The sequence below is a fragment of the Stigmatopora nigra genome, chromosome 1 (assembly GCF_051989575.1).
Source record: "Stigmatopora nigra isolate UIUO_SnigA chromosome 1, RoL_Snig_1.1, whole genome shotgun sequence".
NCBI lineage: Eukaryota > Metazoa > Chordata > Actinopteri > Syngnathiformes > Syngnathidae > Stigmatopora > Stigmatopora nigra.
Window position 1 is genome coordinate 10,063,247 of NC_135508.1, and position 26,901 is coordinate 10,090,147.

A 26,901-nucleotide genomic window follows, 5' to 3' on the forward strand; every position below is an offset into this window, starting at 1 on the left:
GTAGACTTCAAGAGAAAAAGAATGTTTTGATCAAGTCATGGTCAGGGCGCTGAAAAAAACTAAAAACCTGAACTGGTTGTGTGGATATCATCCTCACAATCAAACCAAAGAGAATTTGTAGTGTCCTATAGGCCTATCTTGTAAGGTTTTAGAAAACCCACACTCACCTTAACATTAAAAGATAAAATGTTTGATATTTTCAGTGTCTGTCGCGATTCAATGACAATATATCGCCTATCAGGACTCTCCACACGTTGCGTCCAAGTCGCAGGTGCATTTAAAATGATACATTTACATTCATTATAGAGTTAGTTTCAGGTCCATGATCTGCTGGATTTGGTTTCTACTATTGTGGAACAGTTTTCATTTGTTCATGTGAGCACACGTATATTTTGGAATGGCTGTTCCATCGGTGCATGGCTTATGGATTGTTTCATTTTTCAACCACAGGAAACAAACTACTAATCCGCCACTTAGTTATTTTCAATTATTTTGTTATCTGGTACCATCTCACTTGAAATGGATCCCAGCAGCATCAGCATCTTGGCTTTCAGACACATTTGACTTGCCAGCTTGGCCTGAAGATGAACCCTTGCAACTAGCTGGTACCAAGGTCAGCTTCCCTGTACGTGAATGTGAGTGGACAGGGACGCCTTTGTCCATTTAGCTGAAGGCGCTAACGCTGATGAGGTCTGCAGGCTTTGATAGAGCACACCGACGGTACTTAATGTTGCTTTGCCAACTTATTCGCAAGTGTTTGTGCATGGGTGCATGTGACAAAGTGTGTGCTGAGCCAGCGGCCGGCCGCACAGGGAGGTGGAGGTGAGCGTTGTGTTGTTCGGAGCAATTGATACACTCCATATAGACTGGGCTTCCTGTCTGGGTTTTGTGGCTAAAGTGCTAAATGCTTCAGGAAACCAGATACACATGCACATCCTCTAAAGAGATGGAGTGATAGGATGAGAAGGTGAAGGGGGGACCATTGGGAGGAAGGTAGAAAGCTCGAAACGGCCAATCTGAAGGAAGTATGCAAAGATTTTTTTTTGAATATATACACAGCTGCTGTTTTGTCAGACTTTTGTTTTAAACAGGCATTTTTTTCCAAAGTAAAGGAGACTTCAACTATAACGTCAAATGAGAGGTAGAAAATGCCATTGTCGTTTGTTCTTCTTGCCAATGAGAGGGAATGTGGCTAAATTAGCAGCTAGAGGGGGGGGGGGGGGGGATTCATCTACAAGACTATCAAATGATCCTTTACAAAACACACTCAATATGCATTAGATGTCCGCTTTGTGAATATAGGATGGCCTCAAACGAGGAGGGGGGTATTTAGATGTGTAGCAGAGGAAAATGCCAAACGGAAATCATCCATCACGATACAATAAAAAGGCCTCCAGCGTTCAGAATAGGCGAGAGGAGTGAGATGTTTGTATTGGCCCACTGGGTTTCCCTTCTGAGACGGAGGGAATGTGTCAATGAACGTATGAATGTTTTTTGAAAAAAAAAATATTAAACGAATTGCATCATTAAATCACATTATAAAAACAAAAAATGCACCATTAATTTCCTCCCCAAACAGCCATAAGAACACATCTCTGTGTCTATGTACTCCCATGGGGCGGAAATTCCATTCCATTACAGAAATCAATCAGAGAGCATGTTTGAGGCTGTGTTAGTCGGAAAGAAAAATGAATGAATAAATATAAACTTCCTCTCCATGAAAGAGAAACCTCAGAGCCTACAAGCTAATCAGAAGTCCCAGTTTACAGGTAGTTCCGTCAAAATGAACATAAAAGATTGTATCCATAATACAAGAGGGAAAAGATGGTATCAATCGGTCTAATATGTATTTATGCTCTGTAATTGGGTAACTAGAAAAAGATAAAACGGCAAACTTGCTGTCAGAGATAGCACCAAATGGCGGATATAAGTATAACTACAAAAAAAGCTAGCCACTCAGATTCATACATTAATCAAGCAATGGATTTAAATTACATTATTGTATGAATCCGGCCTTTTCAAACCGTGTGATCTTTTGTATATTACACTTATACTGTAGGTTTAATTTTTTTTTTTCAGTTCACAACCAGAAATCATGAAGACAAAGCTCTAGCATCAAGATAAACATTCTGTATTGATGCAAACTAAGAATGATCCCACTTGGAACATCCATTAGCGGCAAACACCCGGAATTGTTTGCCAACCAATCGCAGGGCACACTGAGACAAACAACCATTCACCCTCACACTCATACAGTATTGGACATCAGTGAGAAGAAATAACATTGCGTATTTGAGCAGAAAACAAACAATGATTGCTGAACATTGTCATCACAAGGTTGCATTCTCATTCAAATTCTTCCCTAACCTGAGTTTCCTCCTGTTTCCATATCAGTGACAATGCTAACACAGCATGACAAATGTAAACAAAAGGTTTACCTATTCATCACTGCAGCAAAGACAGCAACGCTAATTATACAAATATGATTTTTCCCCCCTCCTCTCTCCTCTAAAATCAGAAAGCAAAGAATAGGGTTGAAGTGAGAGGAGAAAAACAACAACCTTGCAGCTTTGCTATAAGAGGGGCATGAAGAGTACATAGAAAGAACTCACCAAAAAAGGAAATACAGCTTGCGTTTGCTTGGGGACATGATTAATACAGTGCATTGAGGGGGGGATTTTGACCCTCAACAGGGAAGTCTGCAAGATGCACTGATTTATTTAGGTACCACGCAGTCAACATTAATTATCCACACGCAGGTGCAGCCTCAAATTGCTTCTCCCCTATTTGCACACCTCATGCAAACACACAAATATATAAATGAAACAAGCGGACGTCGCCCACCCCCACTGGCTTTCCAAGTGGATACCGGCAAGTGACTGGGTGGCACAGAAAATGCCTGATGTCGCTGCACTGAAAGATTGTGTTCCCTCATTTAGAACAAATGCAAATATGAAACTGAAAGCAAAGACAAATCTTCAAGGCATACATTTTGCCAGCTTTCCTCATCATTAATAACAGCATTAAAGTGACACTTTAACATTTTGAATGTGAGTCAATCTAAGAGTACCAAATATCTCAACAAATTATAAAGAACAATATTTCAAGATGCTAAGTTTCTTGATAAAATCATTACATATTTTTGGCTGAGCCATTTGTTTCAATGGAAAAAGATGATTGAAGATGAGTGTTTTTAATTTATACATTTAAACATGGGAGTACTCTGTCTTTATCTATATCTTAAGTATCTCAAGACATAAAAATGTCTTTAATAATATCAGTCCTGGATCCTTTCTGATATACGTCTCCCACAAATGAACCCCTATTAAAAAAAAGACCATACAGCGATACTCCATTCTTTTTTTAGTTGCTCAGGTGTTATAGGAGTAATGCAGTTGGATATTTTTGTTCATTATATTGCACAAGCAAAGGATTTCAACGTTCCACTGTGTATGCATTTTCTTCTTTTTTGAAAGTCTGCATATGCCTGGACAAGCCGCCACACCAACAGTTTTGTCATCCAAACAGAGCTGTTGTGAGTCGTCAGCGAAGTGCCCTCATTACGGCCGGCATTAGCACCACAAAAAGCTGAGCTCCACATTGCTCCTGGCATGTGTGTATACAGTGGAAGTGAAAGAGATACTAATCTTCACTTAAGGACCCCACGCTGTCTCTTCATCCCAGCGACAGCCGCTCATTTCTCCAGTACAAATGACTGCTGGGCACTGGTCGGCATGCATCAGGAACTTGGGAGCAGGCTTCATCACTACTCCTCTGTCGCATTCATTTATTACCCTGTTTGTTTGCACTTTATCCACGGCCTTGCCCTGCCAGCTCATCCATCAAACAAACACAGACACTCGGGCTAACATACGGACGCACTTCTGCTGGTTGACAGTCAACACCTTCCCCGCTTGGACATTGGAAGATGCGCTCATACACGGATAGGTCTGAATCTTCAACCTCCTTTGATGCACAAACAGCACATTTTGTGTGTGTAGACTGTAGAATTTAGCTCCACCATAATTCTTTTTCCAGACATGTCATCCAATAATTCTTCTGTTCACTTTGTCCCTGTATACTAAAGACATACTCGATCCGTAAGACAGCAAGCGTATTAGCAAAGCGCACCATTGAACAAAGCTTGACGTGCCAATCTGAGCCATTTTTTTTTTTTTGGTATTGCAATGGATTCATTCATCAATACATAAATTCCTGGCCACAATTCTCAGTGGATAAAAAAAGGAAAATAATGTTTATTCAAACGCATCTGAGAAATGCCGATAAGTTCAATTGATAAACATTGCACATTCTCGTGTTTAAAAAAAGCTTTCAAAAGGGTTACAATCTATTTTGCATGGAAAATTGGTTTACTTGGATAGTCAGGATAAGGTACTGTATATATGTATATTTCGACATGTAGAGGAGATTAGTGACTTGAGTGTAATTGTTTGATTATTTCAATGTTGCAATAAGAGCAGGCTGGTAATTAAAGACTAGACATTTGGGAAGAGCTGGAGTTAAATATTTCGTTACGAGAGTGAACCAACTAATTCTCTGCTATTATGAAAAAAACATTGACGAAGGTCAACAAGGTTTCGTCTTGGTTTAGTTGTTCTTGTACTGGACAGTGGTGAGACATCAGCATAGATTTTCCACACCGTCTGAAGGTCAATGACTGAAAGCAATCACCTTCCAGTAAACGGCTACAACACAAAAGCCATATTTATCTACTTATGGGACAGCCCAGGATGATCAATATGCTTAATTGTTTTTACTGGAGAACTCATTTACAGTGATACTTCAAATGCAAGATGATGGTAAAAGAAAAGTTTGCAATGTGGGAGGGACGTAGTGGAAACACTAATGATTTCTGAAATGAAAACACTGAGTAAATATTGTATGTTAGTTATGTTATTGGATGTGCTGTCCCATTACACAAGCATCAGTGGAGACTAATCTGTGATGCTTGGCAGACTTGCCAGATAGTAGAAACAGTCCCTTCAGTTCCCAATCGACATTGTTTAACAGTAAGGAGAGCCAGGACACGCAGTGCATTTCTAAAAATGCAAATCCGGGCCAAAATATAATACATAGGGAGATGTCACACACACCTTTCCCCAATAAACAATCTTTGCTGAAACCACCTTGAGGTTCCACACGTGTAGACAGAGTATGTTTGGGGCTGTAGCTGCCAACGGATGAAGGATCTCCCTCCCAATTCACTTGTTATTGTGCTGTCTGGGTGACAAGTATACCTATAGAGTGAGTATTTATTTCCAGAATGTTTTGTTCCGTTTTCCTGCAATGATGAATGTTTCTTTTATAAATCCATCGCCAAGCCTTTCAAACCATAAACAATATTTCTCCAGCCCGGATTCCTTGTGCAGCAGTCTTGGGGAACCTTGAGATTTCCAAGCCCTGATTTAATGGCTCGTAATTCTTGAAAGGCCATCCTTCTTCACCCTCGGATGCTTGGATGCAGCCACCATGCTTGCCCTATGCTCCCTTCAACATCCCCAGGACAGTCCCAACACAAGTTAAACCTACTCAGATGGAAACAGCATCAGGGCCTTCTGTAACTGGCATCAGATGGTTTGCAGACGGTTGATAGCATTTGGGAGTTGTCGCACTAAGATAGATTTGCATGGCATTTGTGGCGGGCGGGCGGGCTAGAATCCAAATCGATGAACAAGTAAGTATAAATGAAGGTGTCTGCAAATATTTATGTTCGGAAGATTTCGACAGATCTAAAACAATAATACATCACGTTACGTCACGTGCAAACAGTGCGATTTCACTATGTAAGTTTGTATTTTCAATAACCAATCTGTAAAAATCCCTCATTATAGAAATTAATAGACAAATGTGTTAAATTCATTGCCCTTAAAACAGAAATTTAACATTTTTGATTGAAATTTATTAAAAGTTATCAAATAAATACATCCAAAGTTATTAAGGAGGTGGGGGGGGGGGGGATATATTGATTAAGATCTGATAAAACCATGTCTTGTCTCACAATATGCTATCCAAAACAAGATAAATCACGTTCATTAGAGTAAAACAAACCATGTCAGAATGACAAAAAGCGCATTCAGTTTACTAGTGATTTAATTTATATCATCAATGTTGCTAATGTCTTCATGAACTAAACAAGTGCAAAAAAACATCATTTTATTGTTTATTCCTCTCCCAGCTCATTCATTACATCAAGTTGAACTAGTAATACAGTTCGGGAAAGATTATATTTGTCTTGTTTTTTTATTTAAATCCTATAACAAACACCAACATTTGTATAAGTGTAGACTTTTTATATGTACCGTTTATCTGTTGATACGTTGAGTTGAGAATGTCCAATAAACATACAAAACGACAGTAAGCCAAGTAAAAGGCCGAAACAATTGCACATTAAAAAAGCAATCATTCGCCTGGTATCGCTAATTGTGTTCCATCCTCTCACATTTAATCCCTGGTTCCTCGCTTTGGCCCTCATTAACAATGGATGAATTCATTAGAAGCCTTCATAGGATTTCTGCATAGTGAGCCCAGGAGATTAAAAAGAAAAAAACGTGCTTTTTCTCTGAACTTCTTTCTTTTTTGTAAGCTATCTCTTTCCTATTGTTCTCTTAATTGTATTGTTTGCTTGTTGTGTCGATAGCAGGATTAATTTCACAATAGATCAGGATTATTGACCTTCTCGTCAATGTGATTTCATTTCTGTACAGTGCTAATTATAGGGAACAAGCGAGAGCAAATTGTGTTGTAACTTGCCTCACTTGCTTGCCAATAAAACACAAGGAAAACAACATTAATTCTCTTTGGGATGGCCTCCCCTTCAGTGTAAAGACAAACTTTGGATCAATCGTGCCATAGGACGCAATGAGCAACTCTTATATGCGGACGGTGACCTTATCTCAAAAACATTTGCCGTTTCTCACACCCCGTTTCCTTGCCTGTGCCAATTGTGTCACACTTACTCCTTCCTGGATACCTCACCTTGTTTTGAAATAGGGACGGCACAGTTCATAAACAATTAACTGCCTGGATAAGTGATACACTCAAGCGCTAACGGCCCTGAAAAACAATGCGTTATAAATCCTGGTAATTAAGAAGGAAGAGAGAGATAGAAGAACATTTTAGAAAAATACTTTCTGGATGATCAGAAAGTTGAACATAAATTGTATTTATTTATTTTGTTAAAAGAAGGGAAGAAGAATAGTTTGTTCAATTTAGAATGTTACTACTATATTGCAAGGTGAGAAAAGTTGTAAGTGATAACCTTTGTTGTTTTTAAAGTTGGGTTGCTTTCAAAAGGTCTTGTTCGGTTCCCTTCTACACCCTCCTGCAGTCCTCTAATGAACTGAAAGGTCAGAGTACTAATAAAACTATTATCAGAAATGAATCTCTCAGATGTGTTAATGCACTTTTAATTCCTGTTAGCAAATTTCATCCCCCAGCAGTTTGCTGCCCGCTAATGAGAAATAAAACGCTGCGCTCTGGGGAAGGGGGGCCGGGGACGGGTCGATGCTCTGGCTAGTCCACAGCATGAACACACACACACACACACACACTAGCGTAGCACCTTATACAAACCCTGAATGTGCTGGATGTTATTCACGGACTGAGGCCTGTTTTCAGCCCTGTGATTCTCAGGGTTAATTAAAGAGCACATTTCCATCTGTTCTCATTCAGTCTCGGCCCACTCGCTCCTCATCAAGCACAGAAGACACACAAACCTGCCGTCCCTTTGTTGCTCTTTGTCAGCAATAGAGGGCTGAAAAGTTTAACACAAGAGTGCTCCTACAAGAAAACAAGTCAAAAGTTGAGGACTTGATCTGGACTCTCACCTATCTTCCTTTGTGGCCTGACTATACACTTTTCCTTAGACCTCAAGGCCATAAAAAAGATACAAAGCCATTGATACTTCCACTGTATTTTAGAGGCGACACATTACGGAAATGTTGTATAAGGTCTAAATTAATTCTTACTAGGCCAAGACAACTGAACATGTAATGGTAAAATTTAACAAAGAGAATAAACTGAAGCACTATTATTCAATGACGGCTTTTATTCAAAAATTAGAAAGACATTTTAATCAAAGCCATATTTCCTAGTTTGCCTAATGCCTCAGAAGCCGCCATGCACATAATCGTTTAAATGCTGAAAAGGATGCATAATATTCACCCAGTGAGCCACTCATGCACAGCCACACGAAAGCGAACCAGTCAGCAGAAACATACACCAGTCAAGCTCAGTACACAGACGCCAAATTACATTAGGATGGGCATATTAAGGAGAAATTGCATCCTGTAAACTAGAAAAATTATTTACACACACACACACTAACACAGGAGCTGTTCACATAAACACACACATACACAAACCATTTTAACACGTCATAACAGTGAGAAGCAACACCCTGACAGACCAAATACACACGGCGTGGTGCTATTAGTGTGCAGATTGTTTGTCTAAGACATCTGATAGCTGTGGCTAAAGAGCCTCAATCAGGTTAGATGGGTAATCGGAACCCATTCAAGCTCAATGAACTGGGTTCACACAAAGCTAACAGTTCCAAAAGCAGTGTGCTGTCTGGATCATATTCCAGGAGCTAATGGGTCAAATACTGACTTTCACTTAATTGCATGATGAATTGTGTACTTTTAAATACTGTACAGGTCTGGGTATGTAGTTGAATTCAACGCTATTTTTGTAGTATAAGAGAAGACACAAATAAGACAGAGATAAAACTTTTCAAACCATCTGTCTGCAAATTCTAAATCCTATATGTAATGGTTTTGTCCAATAATACTGGCATAGTAATTTAGGGTCTCAGAGTTTTTAAGTTTGTGACGGCTAGAGCGGCGCACCAGCAAAAGTGATTCATGTTGTTCGTCGGGTCTTCTGACAGGCTGGTTTCGATCCCCTGCTCAACATACTGCAGCGGCTGTAACAGCAACTGAGGGTGGCCCGGCACCATGGACATCATCATAACTACTGAGGAGAGTGTTGGGCAGCTGACGTATTGATCGACCCTTGGTTAGGAGATTTGATAGATTGACCTCGGGATGTTGGCTCTAAAAGGGAAAAGGAAGACAAAAAGAAAACAAAGAATTGTTTTACTTTTTGCCTTTAACGCCAATAGGGGTCCAATCAATTTGATCAGGGCAGACTTGGGATAAATAATCATGTTGTAGAGCCATTGACAGCAACAGATGTCAAATCTCTTTGAACAAGGAGTAGCTTACAATAAATAATCTCAGCCAGCACTCTCATTTCAAGTGGAATAATGGCCATCTACCCTCGTAAATGGCGGCCAGTGTATTTAAGCGAGTAAAGGTTTTAGCCACATATGTACACTTATTCGCAGATGTCCAATTCAAGAACATTGATAGTAATTGTACTTAAACCTCTAAAATAATTAGCATAACAGTTTTGGCCGCTAGCGCTTCTCGATAGAAATTTTGCAACTGCACTCCAACGATATAATTGTATTCCTTCCATTAGGATTGGATATCTACGTAAAACCACTTTGCAACAAAACTGCTGCTGAAAAAACCTAAAACTCACCAGACCATTGAGTTGATCTTAACCCTGAACCTCTTTTGGGATTCAGGGGCCAGGAAGGACCGTGGAAGGAATGAGAACACTAACGATGGAGGAAACTGTGTCCACTCGCCTGGAGCCTGGGATGGCGCAGAAGAGTCTGTACCATTGTTCTGCCAAGGCAATGACAGGCAGTGATTTAGGACCAGAGCTGCCAAAGAGCGTTCAGGGAAGGTTAGGAGCAGGGAAGGTCATGGAGAGGCTCCACGGGCGCCTTTCAACAATTCTTCCAAAATTCCCCTACCTAAGAGATGGTCGAATGAATCATGGCTTACCCACCTCAAGACTAGAGTTGGGCCTTTTTTTTCCCTCCGTCTTTCCAGACTCCTCAATCAACACTTGCACTCACTGGACAAAGATGAAAAATCGGGTGTTTGTTTACTTAAAATGCTCTGGAGAAAGAGCATGTTCGGCCTGAAAATGAGAAGATTTTGTAGTTTTTTTGCTCTTTCTTGGCAAATTTGAAGCACTGGTCAACAGAAATGAGAAGTTCACCAAAAACAATTGCAATAACTTATTCTTAAGAGAAATTTGAGTATTAGGGTTCAGACATTAGCCTTCTTGCACCACACGACGAGAATCACATCGCATCCTGTTGCTTGTAACCGTGCACGTTGTTGTGGCCAAAGATGAAAGGGCTAGAAAACAGGAGTCATTGTGAAGCATTTTGTGCCCCGGAACCCCCACCCCAAACACCAGCACTGTCCCCTCCATCTCCACTCCTCTTCCTCCCATCTCCTCTTGAAGACAAATGGGCCCAGAGCAGTGACAGAGTGCCTGCTCTACAAATCAGTAGTGACTGGTCTGCTCGTCCAGTGATTCCTTCTCACACCACCCCCACCTTCCAGCACCCCACCTCGCCCCTCCCTGTCCCTAGCCCCTCCATTAGTCATGTGTACACAGGCAGCAGCCAACCGCCATAATTAGACAAGGACAAATCACCAGCCATGAACAAGGACGGGGTTCAGACACTAAATAAGGCCCAGTTTCCATACCAACCATTGGGCAACAACTCGGGCTCAATGAGACAGAGGTGTAGGTCGGAGTAGCAGGTAGGTTCAACGGAACTTTCCGTTACCCTGTGCAATCCTCTTGGCCTGCGTAACTACTTGTTTATTTCCACCTCATCTGAAGTTTGAGCCCAACTCGAACCCTTACGTCTTGGGCTAAACCTCGAAAAGGTAGGGGGGAAAAAACACAAGCCCCAATACTGATTGCTGTCATTTTGTGATAAATCCCCAATTACTACTTTTTGCAATAGGTCCAAATTGTAAGCAGCCTCCCTACCATGAACCTAAACCGGGTTTCCCCACATTTGTTTAATCAATCCATCATTAAATCCTTCTGTCCACTATGCAGTGTCATTGCTAACAAACAACACTTGCCAGTTATGGCATTCTTACTTGACACGGGAAACTGGCTGTCAAACCTCTGAATACTGTAACTATCCACACATCAAATTGCTGATGGATTGAATGCACAGCAGCGACCAAAGGCATCCAGGAACAACAGCAGCGGGCTAATGGAAATGACTCAATTGGCGTGTTTTTGCGGTGTTTTGCAAGGGATGATGAAAGATATAGTGATTACAAAATAGTGGTCAAGATGCCCCTTTTGCCATTAGTAACTCCGTTTACAAAGAATCGTTGTTATGCCACATGATGTGATAATGAATAAATGAGAACAGGAAAGAAAACTGGCAGGGATTTTTCCCCCCTGTTACAGTATTTCTTTACTGTATGCTAGTCAGGAAACTGACTGGGAAAACACAGAAAAAGTGTTTTGCCATTGTCAGTAAAAAAAAAATTAAAAGTTTTATGTGGGCATCTGTACGGATAGAATCAGAAGATTGAGATAATAATCCCAGAGACAAGATCGGCAACATTTTTGACAGAGACACATACAAATTCATATTTTTAAATGTTATTCTTTGAGGCATAATCAAAATGTAATTGTAAAAATATATGAAAATGCTTGCATTTTTTGGGTACTAATTTCAACACATTTTGACATACAAAAAGTCTCGGAATTCTTTTAACAATATTTTTCTGCTTTTTCTTAGCATGGTTAAAGTTCGGTCCAGTTTTAAAGTCAAGTCCTTGTGCTCTAATTCATGCCAGTTCTTGCTTTTACCAAGTTTGCTAAGGGTTACACTGTTACAGGGCCACAGAACAAACTTCAATTCCGGTGAAGATGTTGCCTTGATCAACGAGCTCATCGATCCCTGACGGATTCCTACTCAGATATGTCTCATTTTATTAGTGGCTTTGGCCTTCTGCCACCCCATTTCTTCATGATCAATACCAGTACAGGGAGAGCCCATATTTTTCTCACTTTTAGTGCCTTAACACTGTTTAACCGAGTCACCTGATAAACGACAGGCCCTCCCCAAACACTGATTTCATATCGATTTCTCTCTCATTCAGCCATCCCTTCATTCGTCACTCTTCCATTGTTTTTATCTCCGGTTACCTCCATCAACATCTCACCCCCAACCCCTCATGGATCCATGTTAAGTTAAACACTGAACTGCATTCTACCTTTTGACTACTGTAGTACAAGACAGACACACAAGGCCGGAGAAGGAATTTCATTCATTTTAGTCTTCATGCTTTCAGATTCAGTAGTTTTACACTTTAGAAAATTGAATAATATATGCACACATATATAAGCATTTGTCGAACTCCGTAAACAATGCAATTTGAGTACGGGTTGGAGAAAATTTTGGTTTTGAATTGAGTTCATTAGGCAGGGTTTATAATGGATTAAAATGGCATCCAATTGCAAATTTTTTTAAATCTAAAAAAGAAAGAAAAGACTGTTGCTTATCAATGGAACATAAATCTCCACTGCAAGTAGTAGTATACTCTAGCCAACAGGTTTCAGTGCCAGTATGTTATAGAAATTTTAAAGGGAAATGCATCCCAATGAGTATTTGAGAAACACTAAGAAATAAGAAGATATTTTCACTTGACTGCATTCTCGTTATCTACTCTCTTACTCTTTCTCAGACTACATTATTGATGCAAAATTAAACCTCCCCCTTTCCTGCTTAGTCTGGCTTATCCACTCAGTTACCTCTTTATTGATCTCTCATCTAAGGTACTTGTGTAAATCCAGTCTCTTCCTCCTGGCCATTAATGCCATTAAATATGCGTCACCTTATCACCAGACACTTGGAAGACATCTGAATTGCTACAAACTGAGACCTAGATGCAGACACGGTTTTCCAATTTGCAAGGGGAAACTGTCAGCCAATTTAAATTTTAGCCTGATATCCTAATAACACAACAACAATGTCATTAAAACTTCAGACTCTTAATGCTGGCAAAGGACTGGCAAGGACAATGTTTGTGGCATGGGCTAGGCCAAGAACTAACAGTGTGTGCTGAGTGTTGACTCGGGACCATGAGCCAGTTCTGGTCCTACGTTAAAACCTATGTAAATGTGGGTTGGACAGTCCGTTGGGCCAGTGCAGACCCACATTGCTCTTTGCGATGAAGGTGGACCCTAAAGAGAATAAGAGAGAATGGAACTACTAATAATGCAAAGTTTATTGAACGGATCTTGGGGAGGGCAGCGGGTGCAAAGGCAGGCTGACTCTTTTTGGCACGGGTCAAATGTCAGGGCAGATAAAGTTTGGGAAACACTGATTTTCGGAATGTATATGTGGCATGAAGTGTAAAATAAGAGTAAAATATGAGTGAGAATGTATTAAGAAATTGGCTAACACGACCAGATACTACTTTTTATTAAACCCCTCACCCTTTAACAATGGGTTAAGTGGTAATCTGACATTTACAGCCCACCCTGACAAGTTAAAGTAGTACTAGATAGAGCGCATGGAGAGAAGCTGACCGTGAAGTAGTGAGTGGGCAAGTGCAGATATTTTCTATTAACAGCAGAGAGAGGTTCTAAGGGTTGTGAGCCAGGAGAGAACAACCCCCGGCCCACTCATTCCTCTGCGCTGTTCTGCTATTGCAAATACAGAGAGCTTTGAGCACCAGCTAGCGGTAGTGGCGATTAACTGCCAAGACACTCCACACCAAACACATTAATCATGACCAGGGGAGTGTAAAATTCAATCGGCTCCTTCCATCCATTTCACGCGAAGCAGACTGAAGGCCGGCCTTGTAGTGCCTGAAAAAGGAAGGCTGGGGGGGAGGGCAAGAAAAAAGAAAGAGGAGCTCTCTACACTTCATCAGAACCCCTACTTCATAACAAATGGAGTGTCTCTCTGGCAGAGGAGTGCCATCAGAAACACGCGTTCTCTCTATCCATTTAATTCCGGCAGTGGAGGAAGGGTCAGGGAGGGAGCAGTGCTCTCAGCTCACCGCTTCCCCAGTCACACAGTAAACTACCTTTTAGGAATTGTTTCTCAATAAGAAATGATCAGTCCATTTATCTACACCAGGCGGGCCTGTCTCTTCACACAGACCTCCAATATTTTTCCTTTGACCTGATCAGGGCTATAAACTAGACCGCGACACTTCCAATTTGTCACCCTCGGAGGCCTGTGCGAGTCCGAGGATACTGATTGCATCGCTTCCAAATATAAAATGTGCTTCAGAGATCTTAGAGATAGGATTGTTTGAAAATTATGCAGAGTTTCTAGAGATTTCAATACATTTCCTGCTTTATCCTTTAATGTTCCATAACAGGGGTACAATATTAGTGAATACTGAGCTTGGCCTTCAATTGTATGCACCGGGTTTTGTCCAATCTACATTCGGCCAAAACATGTACGGATACAATACAAGATAGATTCTTCCATGACAAGATTTCACTTACCATTGCTGTTTCCTTTCAAAATAAGTACAAACTCGGGATCATTGCAAAGCACGCAAGTATTCTTTTTCGTCCATCAGGGTTTTAAAAACAGGTTAAACATTGTTTAATTTTGACGGAAGCACTTTAACGATTTTTTTAAGAGGGAAAAGGGAAATATAACAAGCAACATTCACCCACCAAGTCACGGATGATGTTTATCATTGACACCTCTGAATGCCATTAAAAATTAATGTTAATTTACCTCTGATTACCTGTTGATGCTTTTTTTTGGGCCACGTTGATTGAAGATTCAATCATTTTCATCACAGAGCACACCACACACACTTGGGATCAAGCCCTTAACTGTGAGGCTGTACGGAACATTGAATACAGATACATCCTACTGTTTTCCTTAAATACACAGCAAGGATTGTAACTATATTTTGGTCAATTGCTTTTTCTTCCTTGAAGAACTGCAGAGTTGGGAGGCAAAGGATTGGGGGATGTGACGTAATCACGTTTATCGTGACGCATGACGTCAAATCCAAAATGGCGCGTCCCCGCTCCACGATGAAATTTTGGAAGCCCGGTAAGTTCTTTTACATCAACGCAGTGCAGTGTATCGTTTTTAATAACAAATTCGTCAACATATACACACGTTGGTAATATAGTAGGATCTCGTGTGACTTTGCCGTCAATTTGAAATTATGCGCGATATCTGTAGCCGCCTTTCAATTTCAAACATGTCCTCAAAGTACAGCAACGAATTAGATGCGTTTGTTGGAATTGCACATTGCATGACAAGTAGAGTTCCGTCCATATCCCGTGTGTGCAGGCTCCGACGCACCCACAATCTCCGAGGAACGTGATCTGAACACGGAGATCGGCGGATCCACCGCCATCTACAATCCATTCATTGCACTTTCCATCGAGAAGCAAAGACAGAAGCTACCCGTTTTCAAGGTGTCTACTAGTATCACTAGTCTTAACACCTGACCTCACCTGCCTCTGTCTAACTGGGTGAAATCTGTCTTTCCAGCACAGAAACAACATCCTCTACTTGCTGGAAACCTATCAGACTGTCATCATAGTTGGGGAAACTGGTTGTGGGAAGACCACACAGATCCCTCAGGTAAGGTTTGCGCATGCATGCAGTAGCATGGTATTTGTCAACACAGCGATCGGTGGTTGAAAAGTGCAAAAGATGTGTTTTCATTTCCTCCTGGCTGAGTACGCAGTTTGGACTTTTGAAGATGTACTTAAACGTGGGATGCTAGTACTTTTGACAATCTTGTGTCAGTCTGCTCGGCTCATCGTGGAGCTTTCTGTTTTAATTCGATGCCCTTCTGCCTCCCCAGTACCTCCTGGAGGTCGGCTGGGCTGCAGAAGGGAAGGTGATTGGCGTGACACAGCCTCGACGCGTCGCTGCTATCTCAGTGAGTCCTGCAGTAGCCTTTTTTGTGCCTTTCACTCAAGGAAAATCAGTATAACACTCAAGGACATAGGCGCTTCAACCACTTTTCCTTGATGCCAGGTGGCCGGTCGTGTTGCAGAAGAGAGAGGTGCCCGCTTAGGACATGAAGTCGGCTACACTATTCGATTTGATGACTGCTCTGACCCTCAAGCTACAAGGATCAAGGTATTGCCTGAAACACGGTGAACATTTTAGTAGTAGTAGTATGTAAATAATGCAATTGTTCATTGTTTTGTGTCACTGTTCTTCAGTTCCTTACAGATGGAATTTTAATAAGGGAAATGATGGCCGATCCTTTGCTCAAAAAATACAGGTAGAGGAACAAATCACATTGTGGTTTTAATAGCAGGTTGAAAGTTTTCTTCTTTGCTGTCTTGCAGTGTGTTGATGCTGGATGAAGCTCATGAGAGAACCCTGTACACTGATATAGCCATTGGGCTTCTAAAGAAGGTATTGCAGAGTCGTGGTCTATATTGTAAACTGCGTACAAGGTTACTAGGCACTTTTTTGAGGATTCATTTTGCTCAAATCATCTTTTTCTTCTTTGTCAGATTCAAAAGAAACGTCCGGAACTGCGGCTGATTGTGGCCTCTGCCACTCTGGATGCCAAGGTAACTTTGTCATTAAGATCAAGTGATATGCTGAAGTGGCGGAAACGAAATGCAAGTCATTGTCCGGTCAAATCTGATTGCATTGACTAATGCAAAATAGGCCAGTCTTTAACATAAATCTGGACTGTTCGTGTACATAATTTAGTCAGACTGAAACGGACATCATGCACAAAACGGCATCTCGGAGGTTGGAGTGAATTGTGGGTTTAATTCTGAGCTGCCATTGCAAATTTCCCAGTTATCATTGTGATTTGCATCAATTTCTGAATGAGTTTGGTCTTTCCATTCCAGTAAACAGTTTTGTTGATAATAGCCTTCATTTGTTCTTCCCCCTATAGAAATTCCACGAGTTCTTCAACCAGAATGAATCCGGAGATCCCACCAGGGACACATGCGGCATCCTAAGTGTTGAGGGACGCACCTTCCCGGTTGATATATTTTACACTCTTAGGTAAAAAAAAAACACGCACGGTGAAACCTTCAAATGTGACTTTGCTCTCAAGTGTCTGTGCTTGGTCTTCAGTCCTGTACCAGACTACGTGAAGGCGACTGTGGAGACTGTGATGAAGATACACGATGCAGAGGATAATGGGGATGTGCTGGCATTCCTTACTGGACAGGTTTGATGCTTCTGATACCGTGGCACATTGAGTTACAAGTTACTGCTTTCATTATTCTTTTTCCACTGCAAATGTGAGCCAAGGTTTTGTTAACCTGCAGCAATTGTCTTATGGACAATTTTCTAGTTTATTTTGGAGCGCTGAAATGAATCGACGGCATTTCCATTCTTTTCAATGGAAAGCTATGATTTGAAAGCGTGTTTTGAGTTTCAAATCAGGTTGGATAATAAATAAAACCTGCAACTCGATGCACTACTTTGTCACCATGATTTGGTTTGTCAAAATGTGAATTACATAGTATACATTTCCAGATGGCTTTACCACTGTTCCTGCAGGAAGAAGTGGAGAAGGTGGTGTCCCTTTTACAAGACCAGGCCAGGTCTTTGTCAAGACAAGGCATGAGGAAACACCTGCGGATTTTGCCAATGTATTCCGGTTTACCTTACGCTGACCAGATGAAGGTTTTTGAGCGGGTGCCAGCCACAGTTCGCAAAGTAAGTAGTCTTCAAAACCACCGCTTGTTTGTAACCATTGCATTTGAGCAATTTTTAGTGATTGACATTATTCATGTCCTTACTGTTTTCATAATGCAAAGTAATGTGTTTTGCTGTTTTCTGCTCTATCGTCGAAAGGATTGGCAAATAGGCCAAAAACAAATACAATTTTAAGGTGTGTATTATTAATGCATTTTACATCAAATTGTCTTTCAGGTAGTGGTGGCCACCAACATAGCCGAAACATCTATCACCATCAATGGGATCGTTTTCGTCATCGATTGTGCTTTCGTAAAGCTCCGTGCGTATAACCCCAACACTGGCATTGAGTCACTGGTGGTGACACCCATCTCCAAGGCATCGGCAAGCCAGAGGGCAGGGAGGGCCGGCCGTAACCGCCCTGGGAAATGCTTTAGACTTTACACAGGTGTGTGTGTGTGAGTGGGTCTTATCAGGAAAGATGAATTTATGTAACTTAATCATTTTTTTCCTCCCAGAGGAGGACTTTGAGAAACTGCCCCCCTCTACTGTGCCAGAGATGCAGCGCACTAACTTGGCCCCGGTCATCCTGCAGCTCAAAGCTTTAGGCATCGACAATGTGCTGCGGTTCAGCTTCCTTTCGGTGAGTAGCTCGCTTCCCATACACAATAAAGGGCACAATGCTCTACATAGGACATAAATCATTTCTCTAAATATAAATCCTGACCAGTATGATGCATTGGTAATGATTGCCTTGATTTCAATTGTTCAAAATAAGGGTTGTTACTTGAATGATTTAAGTTTTCTCTTTAGTGGATGAGCAAGAATTTGAGTTACATGTACACCTCTGACTCACCACTAGATGGCGGCAGCAAACTTTGAAATTTCTAGCCATTTTTAATCCACATTTTGTTACCTTTTTAACAAATCTCAATGGAATGACACTGAAAGTAAAAAGTGAATGAATTGGTTGCTGTTAATCTTTCGTGTTATCATTTTCCATGTTTTTGTATATTTTTAAAATTTTATAAGGAAATGTTTTGAGGTATTCATACTTGTCTTCAAATTCACATTTCAAGGCACAGATTTTTTGGGGGGGATTCCACGTGTGAAATACAGTTTGAAATGTTAATTAGTAGTTGATGAGAACCCCTACGTAAAATGAATATTTGGCAATGTATATCCCCTATCCTGAAAGCTATTGAGTTTGAAGCAACCTTATTTTTAATGTTATTTTATTTTTTTCTTCCCCACAGCCTCCTCCAGCTCAGTCGATGGTTCAGGCTCTAGAGCTTCTTTTCGCTCTCGGAGGTAAGAAATAAAAAGTGCAGGAGGATGCTATATTGTTTAATGGCCCTATCTGGAGTTCTTTCATTGCCCTTTTGCAGGTCTGGACAATTATGGACGTTTGACGGAGCCCTTGGGGGTGCGGATGGCGGAGTTCCCACTTAGCCCCATGTTTGCTAAGATGCTTCTCGAGTCTGGCAACTTTGGCTGCTCTAAAGAAATTGTCACCATTGCGGCAATGATGCAGATTCAGAACATCTTTGTTGTGCCCCCCAATCAGAAAAAAGCAGCGGTGAGGAGAATAAGAATAAAAAGCTTTATTTATAACAGCCAAAGTCATTTCAACAATCTCTCCGTGCAGGCCCGCCAGCATAGGAAGTTTGCTGTTGCCGAAGGGGATCATCTCACCATGCTGAATGTGTATGAAGCTTACGTAAAGGTGCAGTGAGCAGACATGTCTTTTTGACACAGAAGGGTGACTGAAAAGAGTTTTTTCTCTATTTTTTCTGTGTTGGGAATTGCAGCATCAGAAGAGCTCCAAGTGGTGTCAGCAGCATTTTCTCAATTACAAAGGTCTGCAGCGTGCCCTGACTGTACGGGAGCAGCTGCGGCGTCTCATGAACAAGTTCAAGGTGGTGTGGACGTCCAGTGAAGGTACGTCGACTTCATTTGAACTACTCTGTCGTCAACTGCATTTGGAAGTGTGGGTTTTTACCACTTGCAACTAACAACTTGTTTGCTCCCTCCCAGGTGATCCCGATGTGATCTTAAGGTGCATTGTGGCTGGCTTTTTCGCCAATGCGGCACGCTTTCACCACTCTGGTTCCTATCGGTAAGTTTGGGGAGGGTTGTTTCATGAATGCCTTTCAGTTTTTTCCCAGGGAGACAATAAGTGGCACACTTGATGATATCTCATGACACATTACCACACCATGTTTTTGTATTAATAAATAACATTTGTTTTCTTTCTACTCTGCCAGGACTTTACGGGACGATCGTGAACTTCACATCCACCCAAATTCTGTCTTGTATGGAGAGAAGCCGCCCAAATGGTTAGAACATTTTTTGTTCAATTGATTTTACTGTTCATTCTTACTACTTTTTCTTGTGTTAGGTTTAGTGTGAATACAGTCAAATACAACATATACAGATGCAATACTGTTTTTGTGGCCACTATTTCCTACCATAGGGTTGTCTTCAATGAAGTGTTGCAGACCAGCAAGTACTTCATGCGAGACGTGACTGCAGTGGAGTCCTCCTGGCTGGTTGAGTTGGCCCCTCACTTTTACAAGCAGGCTAAAGTAAGTCAGAAAAGTGTGGCGACACTCATTAACATTTCCTTATAGTTACTATATCCCACTTTGGTGAAAAGTTCATAATCATCTGTTCCTTTCTGACATATTTCACTTTTAGGTATAGCAACCACTTGACAGTTTTTGGAACTTAGCCATAGTGTAGTGATGAAATCTAACATGATCCTGGATTTTATTAATGGAAGTTAGCTGTCTCAGATGCAATGTCATCATTGAATGGAAGCATTTCACTTAAACATAATTTGATAATAATAGTAGTGATCCTATTTTGCGGTTTTTCGATTATCGTGACCATGTGTGGTCTACATTATCCGCGATATTTGAGGAATTACTGTAAAATGGTAGAACATGGATGAGTACAATTTTACTTTGCCTGTAACTCATCGTGTAAGTGGAAATGTTTGTAAATCAGTGAATTGAGTTCATCTGAAGACACTAACAGAACAACTTTTCTCTTTCAGCATGATTCTCTTGGGAGCAAGCGATCCCGAATCATATAAGTCTCTTCTTCCTTGAGTCCTCCCCGTGTAAATAAATATCCCCTATTTATTAATCATGACTACATTGCTCAACTGTGACCATACTCGTCAACACTTGCCTTTTGATGGTGATCTCCTTTCTATTAGATCAGCGTGTGGGCTATTGCTGATGAATGTGAGAAGAGATAATACTTGTACATAGTCAGAGAAGGCTCAGCTCCGGGGAATGCTTGCAGTCATACCTGGTTCTAGGCTCTTATTATTTTTTCAGAAGTTGTATTTTTTTAATTGCTGGGTACCAAATTATGAAAAACATTGAAATGTGAAGACAGGCCTCAGTTTAAAACTTTTTTAAATCAAATTTGCTGTTCCCTCTCATAACCTAGGTGCCTTTAGAAATGTTACTTGTAGTATTACTTGCAGTTCATTTTTAATTCTTTAAAATGGTCTGCGATGACACTGTGAAAAGGCCCTTGTGACTTTTTTTGTGCTAAAACGGAGATTATTCTGTCTTTTTGCCGTTCAGTGCCAGTTACCTCCCTTCATCAATGTGTTATACTCATTTCATTCATCCAAATATACAAGCATTTGACCAGGAAATCTGTGGAAACCAAACAGTGCTGTTTGTGGACAAGTGACTTAAAATGGCGTTTACATGCTTTCAGATGCAAAATGAATAGCATTTATGATCCTTTTCATTTTATGTTAGCTGTCAGAATCCGCTCAAATTGGTCACATACATTAGCAATGCAGGTGTTTAGTTCAATGAAAGTTAGTAATAGTTTAAATACAAATTACAGGTTAGTACTACATGTGCACTTAAAAATGTATTTTGTATTTAATTTTTCCCAGTTCAACTAAGATACAAATTTTGCCATGACATCCAGTTTTGAATTTTAAGACAGGTATGCATGATTTCTTGTCCCACTACTCCTAGGGTCCATTTATCTAATGACAGAAGCACAACATACGTTAGATGGGAAATCAGCTGTTGCACGTGAAATGCTCTGCTGTGTATACATAGAACCATTGCTGGTATAAATAATGCTACCTGCCATTTCTTGACATTCTCCAATAAAATCTCAAGACATGAATCATGCACAGCAAGTGTTCATTCTTTTGTACTACCGTTGGGCAGATGGACAATATTTAGGTCATCGATGCTTGGTGTCACTGTTGGTTGTCTTAGTTATTTAACCCCACGCAAAAAAGTGACAATTTTGTAAATAATATAACCATGAGTATATTGACAATTATATTTCAGTCATCTTAGAAAAAAAATACAGGTCAATTATAGACAGTAAATGCTTTTCAGTTCCTTTCTGTAAAAAAATTAAGAGACACACAATCTTTTCAAAATGGAGGTTAAATTCACCCCATCTTTAATGATTCCCAAAAAGATTTGATCAGAAAACACAAAGCTAACATTATCATGACAACTTTGCAATAAAAGTGAGAAGAAAAATTCTCAACTATAATACTGAGCAAAGTCACATTCTAGAAAATATTGGTACTGTAAATTGATTGGGACTGGCATGACATGTTCATTAAACAGAATTAAAATCAAACCTTCTGTGGTAGCTACATTAAATTAATTCTACTGTCCTTGAGAAGTGACATAATTAAATATACCAACAAGCTTACATCTTTGAACAGTTTCCTCTTTTAGACTGACAATTTGTGATTCATGGTAAATACTCTAATATTTTTGAATGTGGGCTTGTACAATATGTTGGAGTAGGTCATGTTACAAAAATATTAATATGCATCCACATTCTTTGCTAAAATTTTAAGACAAAACGTTTTTTTAAAAAAATCATCGCCAAAAAAAATTAGTAACGCAATACGGGGTGTGTCAAAAAAAAAAAGAAAAAATCCTAAACTGGAGGGACAAAGACTAACATCTTGTGCTGGATGGAGCAAGCAATAAACACTGGACTTTGTCATTTTTTACCCACTCTTTTTAAATTTTAGGTTGTCTTCTCGTTTTTAAGGACGTGTACAATGACAAAATGGAAGGTCAGGGAATATCTTTGCAGGAAGACAAGAAAGTTTTCTTCAAAGGATGAAAGAGTTTTGCTTGTATTTGAAGTACTATAGCCTTTCTGAAACTGGCCCTGAAACCTTTTTGACACACTTCGCAGGACAAATGACCACTATTTTCAATATTAATGCATCTGACTGGTGTGATTTCTCCCTTAAGAAACTAAAAGTATCAATCACATTCAACCATTCTGTGGAAAATAAGCTGTATTGTCTGGATCATGCAAGATCAGCACAGATGACCATACGTGTGTTTTCCAATAGAAAACGTAGACAAAAATAACAGCATAAAATGATGAATTTTCTATCAAGTATTTGATTCATTACAAATTCAAATCAAATCCATTATAATTTTGCGTTTAGTGTTACGTCAGACACGGTGACAATGACTCTGGGGGAAAGGAAGAATGACAATTGTAAAGGATCAGACCTGTACAAAGCAACCCAGCAATAAAAAGAAGTGATTTCAATTAGTCCATCTTCAAACACCTATTCCCATTTTCCAGCGCACTGAGGAGTCATGCTGTTTGTTGGTGGGCAGGTCAGCACACTTGAGGTTTCTGTTTCTTGACACAAATGTTTGTATAAAGTGTCCAGTAGAATTCTTTCAGTCAAAGTGTAGAGCTGTGTAAAAGATTATCCACACCACCTGGGAAGGACAAACAGTCATAGAATTGAACACAAGTCAAATTATCAATCAAATCTTCACTAGGATTGTTTTATACAGTGATTGTTTAACACTGGATTATGGCATTTTTTCTTCTTTTTTTTGTTCCAAGTCAAGATAAACAAAAATAAAACAATCAATGTGAATCTAATAAGCTCACAAAGAGATACGCACAAAGTATCTAAACTAAGTTTAGTGTTGGTATTTGTACCTCAAAATTTAGACCAATATTTTCCCTTTTATCACAAATAAATAGTGTTTACAACATAGCCTCCTTGACTAGTACTAGTCAGAATGCTTTCACTACCCAATAGTAAATAGCTTAAACTCCATGTGGTACCAAACATATAATATATACCCTTATTCAAACTCGTACCAGATATGATTTTTTTTTCTCCGTCCCCTAAATAGTCCTCCTTTCAAAATCTAATCAGACGTTATTATCTTTAGCATGAGTGGCATGCATTTTTTTCCACAATTTATAATCAAATATTCCCTTACCAGAAAGAGAGCAAAAGATGTCATGAAGCCTTCTTTGGTGAGCTCCCACGTTCCACCGTACTCCTCTTCATCAACTTGTTGAAAACTGCTGAAGTATACGTATAGGACACCAGCGTTGATGATGCAGAATCTACCGTAGGAAAAAAAAGGAAAAGAAAATGAATCATTTGAAGACCCAGGGCTGTAGTCAAAAGTACAATTGGGCTTACATGGCTATTCCCAGAAATCCTTTCAGAGGAGCGACACCCCAGATGACTCCGAGGATTATTGCAATGATTTGCCGAAGCCAGTAAATCACATCCAGAAATTCGTCCTGGAATATAAAAAAAAAAAAAAAGATGATGATTACAATTGGTAACATGACTCATAATTAATTATGTTCCCATTAGTAAATGATGTTAATTACATTTATGGGGAAATTGTAGTGGTAATTGAATAATACTTTTCCAGTAAATCCTACATTTGACTTGGTATAGTTAGGTTTGACACACAACTCACACAGATATTCTCAGATAATACAAAAAATAGGTGGAAATTTTTCACCAAGTGCTTTTTTTTTTTTCATTTAATCATTAACCATTCTTGTCTATGTAAAATTCCATCATTCGGAAATATATGCATTGTAGCAACATGAATAAACATTGCATAAAAATGAAGTTTACTAAAAGTTATTCCAACAAGACGTCAGATATAATCTTAACATATTATAAAATGAGCGGATTTAAAGATGAACTCTTGGATATCTGTACAAAGATGATGATGCCATTTAGATAATTCCTTCCCCATTTTAATAACAGCACATTGTTGAGCAGCAGTGTGTAAAAATATGCTAAATAATTGTAGCAATGAATGGCTTTGGATTGAACTACTGTCCATTTTTTTTACTAATTAAAGTAGTACTTATTTTCATACCAGTTAATCTTAACTCTATCAGTGCCAATGACGATGATAGACGTCTAAATCATGTAGGCTTTTTCATCCTTAAAATGTGAATTTAAATTAGCTTGTCACTAGATGTCGCTGACTTTATTAAAAATGTTTGATTGTTTTTAAATTATGTTCAAGTATCTCAAGTTATGTGTTGTTGTTGTTTTTTGGCTGCGTTCATTCACAAATCACCTTTGTAAATTTTTTGAATAGAATTGTTACTTTATTGATGAACTCTGCCCAGTAGAATTTCATTTTGGATATTGCTGAATTGAAATTCAGGATTTTTGTTTGTTTGTCAGTGGAGAAGAAAAAGTTCATGCAAATGTCAAAGTGACATTTAAAAAAAAACGATTGCTTCGATTATCCTAAAATAAGTATGCCATTGGAACATTCAGAACAGTTTTAGATTGCCCTGTGGTTGAATCATTTTACCAGATCGCAGATCGTATTTTGATGCAAAGAACAGATGTGTTGTTTTTATGATTTAAATGTTGCTGACCTTCTCCTCCCAAACTGCATTACTGTTGAACGCTTTGCTCCATGTGGATTGTTTTACACCCCCATTCATCAGATGACTTTCTTCTTTCCGCTTTTGGCTGCTCGTCATTTCTTTTCTTTTCTTTGAGACCACGTGCGTTGAAAAACCAAGTATAGCAACTAAAAGTCTACGTAAGTATCCGACAGCGACTAAACGGAATCCTTGTCGTAATGTATAAAACGTATTGCGGGTTAAGACGGTGTGCTGATCTGTCAGATTTCAGACGCTAGCGTTCGAGATCCCATTGAGCATGCGCAAAACAGTTTGACCCCTGTCAACAATAGCCAATCAGAGACTGCGACGTCCACACGTTTTTGCTGCCACAAGCGCTCGTGGAAAATGCAGCGACGTTAAGTGGACATTTATTGTAACTACATCCTGATTCCCAATATTACAATCAGTTTAGTGTCACGTCACTTTGTAGTAATTGAACGGATACTTATCTTTTTTTTAATTTACATGTAAAGTCTCACTTCTTCAGATACAACTCTCTGCAGTTGTTTTTAATACTTTAATCAATACAAATATAAAATCTGTACTCACACTCTAATGACACCAAGACTCTTCTACCAGATGTAAATGTAGCACAGTGTTCCAGAAATATACTAGAACATCATAGCAAAAGTTTAATCTGGTGGTGGAAGTAAGTAGTGGAACTTCAGGATCTAAATTCTGAAGGAAAAGGTTCATCATCAGTACATGGTTTAAAGTTGGAACTCACTGTGGTTCTGCAGAAGGGACGCAGTTGAAAATGGACAAGTCAACATGTGAATTTGTGTATATTTAGAATTTTGTGTACATCCCAGACTGGTCGCCAGTCAGCTCTAGGGCACACAGAAAGACAGATGACCATTCACACTCACAATCATAACACCACCAGTGGGAATCAAGACTGCGTCTGCCCACACCAAAGTCAGCCTAGTGAACCACTACACCATCAGGCGAATGAGGGTTGAGATGTGGGCAGTTGGGTGCTGTTGTGGCATTCACAAGCTCTTTGAGATGAAATTCTTCACACACCATCCCACTTTATTTTTAGCCCCTCGACCACCGGGGCCCCAATATGCCCCCCCCCCCCCCAAACTCCGCCCCTGGTGTAGGGAATATTGAGTGTGATTAAATGTGTGTAAATATTAGAATTTCATTATACTGTATTTACCCATCAATTTGGATAGGCAATAATTTGACTGCTGCCTTTAACCAAAAAAATACATTTGGGCTGAACTTTTAATTATAACATTGCAGCTTTTGCCAGGATTTCACAACAAACCTACCAAAGTGCAATCATTGGACAAAACAGCCTGGCCGGGTTAACATTGTATAAGAGATATTTGGCAAATAAGAGGGTAAAAAGCAAATAAAACTGTGAGGCTCTTATTTAGTTTCTATATACATTTTATATGTGGAGTTTTTTTGAAAAAGTGCCATAAACAATTCCTATTTTCAAATGTGCAAAATACATGAAATTGTATATTTTTTAGTCATTTTAACACTTTTAAAGTACAACAAGTCTCTGAATTCTTTGGACAATGTTGTTACGCTGTGGCTAATCAATGAATATCAATGAGTTCAATGAAAGAAGGGATACA

General features: G+C 39.7%; 2 protein-coding genes and 1 long non-coding RNA gene across 3 annotated transcripts; 1 reads left to right on the forward strand and 2 right to left on the reverse strand.

Annotated features, from left to right (window-relative positions):
- Positions 1–8,048: 8,048 nt before the first annotated feature.
- On the reverse strand, positions 8,049–15,000 carry LOC144197900 (uncharacterized). The gene is made up of 2 exons (XR_013326614.1): positions 14,639–15,000; positions 8,049–9,077 (listed from the first exon to the last, which is right to left on the reverse strand). It is a non-coding gene; the product is annotated as an uncharacterized LOC144197900 (long non-coding RNA).
- On the forward strand, positions 14,811–21,727 carry dhx35 (DEAH-box helicase 35). The gene is made up of 21 exons (XM_077718580.1): positions 14,811–14,965; positions 15,212–15,339; positions 15,416–15,508; positions 15,735–15,812; positions 15,911–16,015; positions 16,102–16,163; positions 16,231–16,300; positions 16,402–16,461; positions 16,800–16,912; positions 16,985–17,081; positions 17,417–17,575; positions 17,792–18,002; positions 18,073–18,197; positions 18,811–18,865; positions 18,943–19,133; positions 19,203–19,280; positions 19,366–19,495; positions 19,592–19,673; positions 19,822–19,893; positions 20,031–20,142; positions 20,616–21,727. Exons 1-21 carry the CDS (start codon positions 14,926–14,928, stop codon positions 20,652–20,654), a joined length of 2,100 nt encoding a protein of 699 aa, XP_077574706.1. The 5' UTR covers positions 14,811–14,925; the 3' UTR covers positions 20,655–21,727.
- Positions 21,728–21,983: 256 nt separating this feature from the next.
- Positions 21,984–25,573, reverse strand: rab5if (RAB5 interacting factor). The gene is made up of 4 exons (XM_077718591.1): positions 25,274–25,573; positions 24,054–24,157; positions 23,845–23,974; positions 21,984–23,325 (listed from the first exon to the last, which is right to left on the reverse strand). The coding sequence occupies exons 1-4, from the start codon at positions 25,379–25,381 to the stop codon at positions 23,284–23,286; spliced, it is 384 nt and encodes a 127-aa protein (XP_077574717.1). The 5' UTR covers positions 25,382–25,573; the 3' UTR covers positions 21,984–23,283.
- Between the last annotated feature and the right edge of the window lie 1,328 nt (positions 25,574–26,901).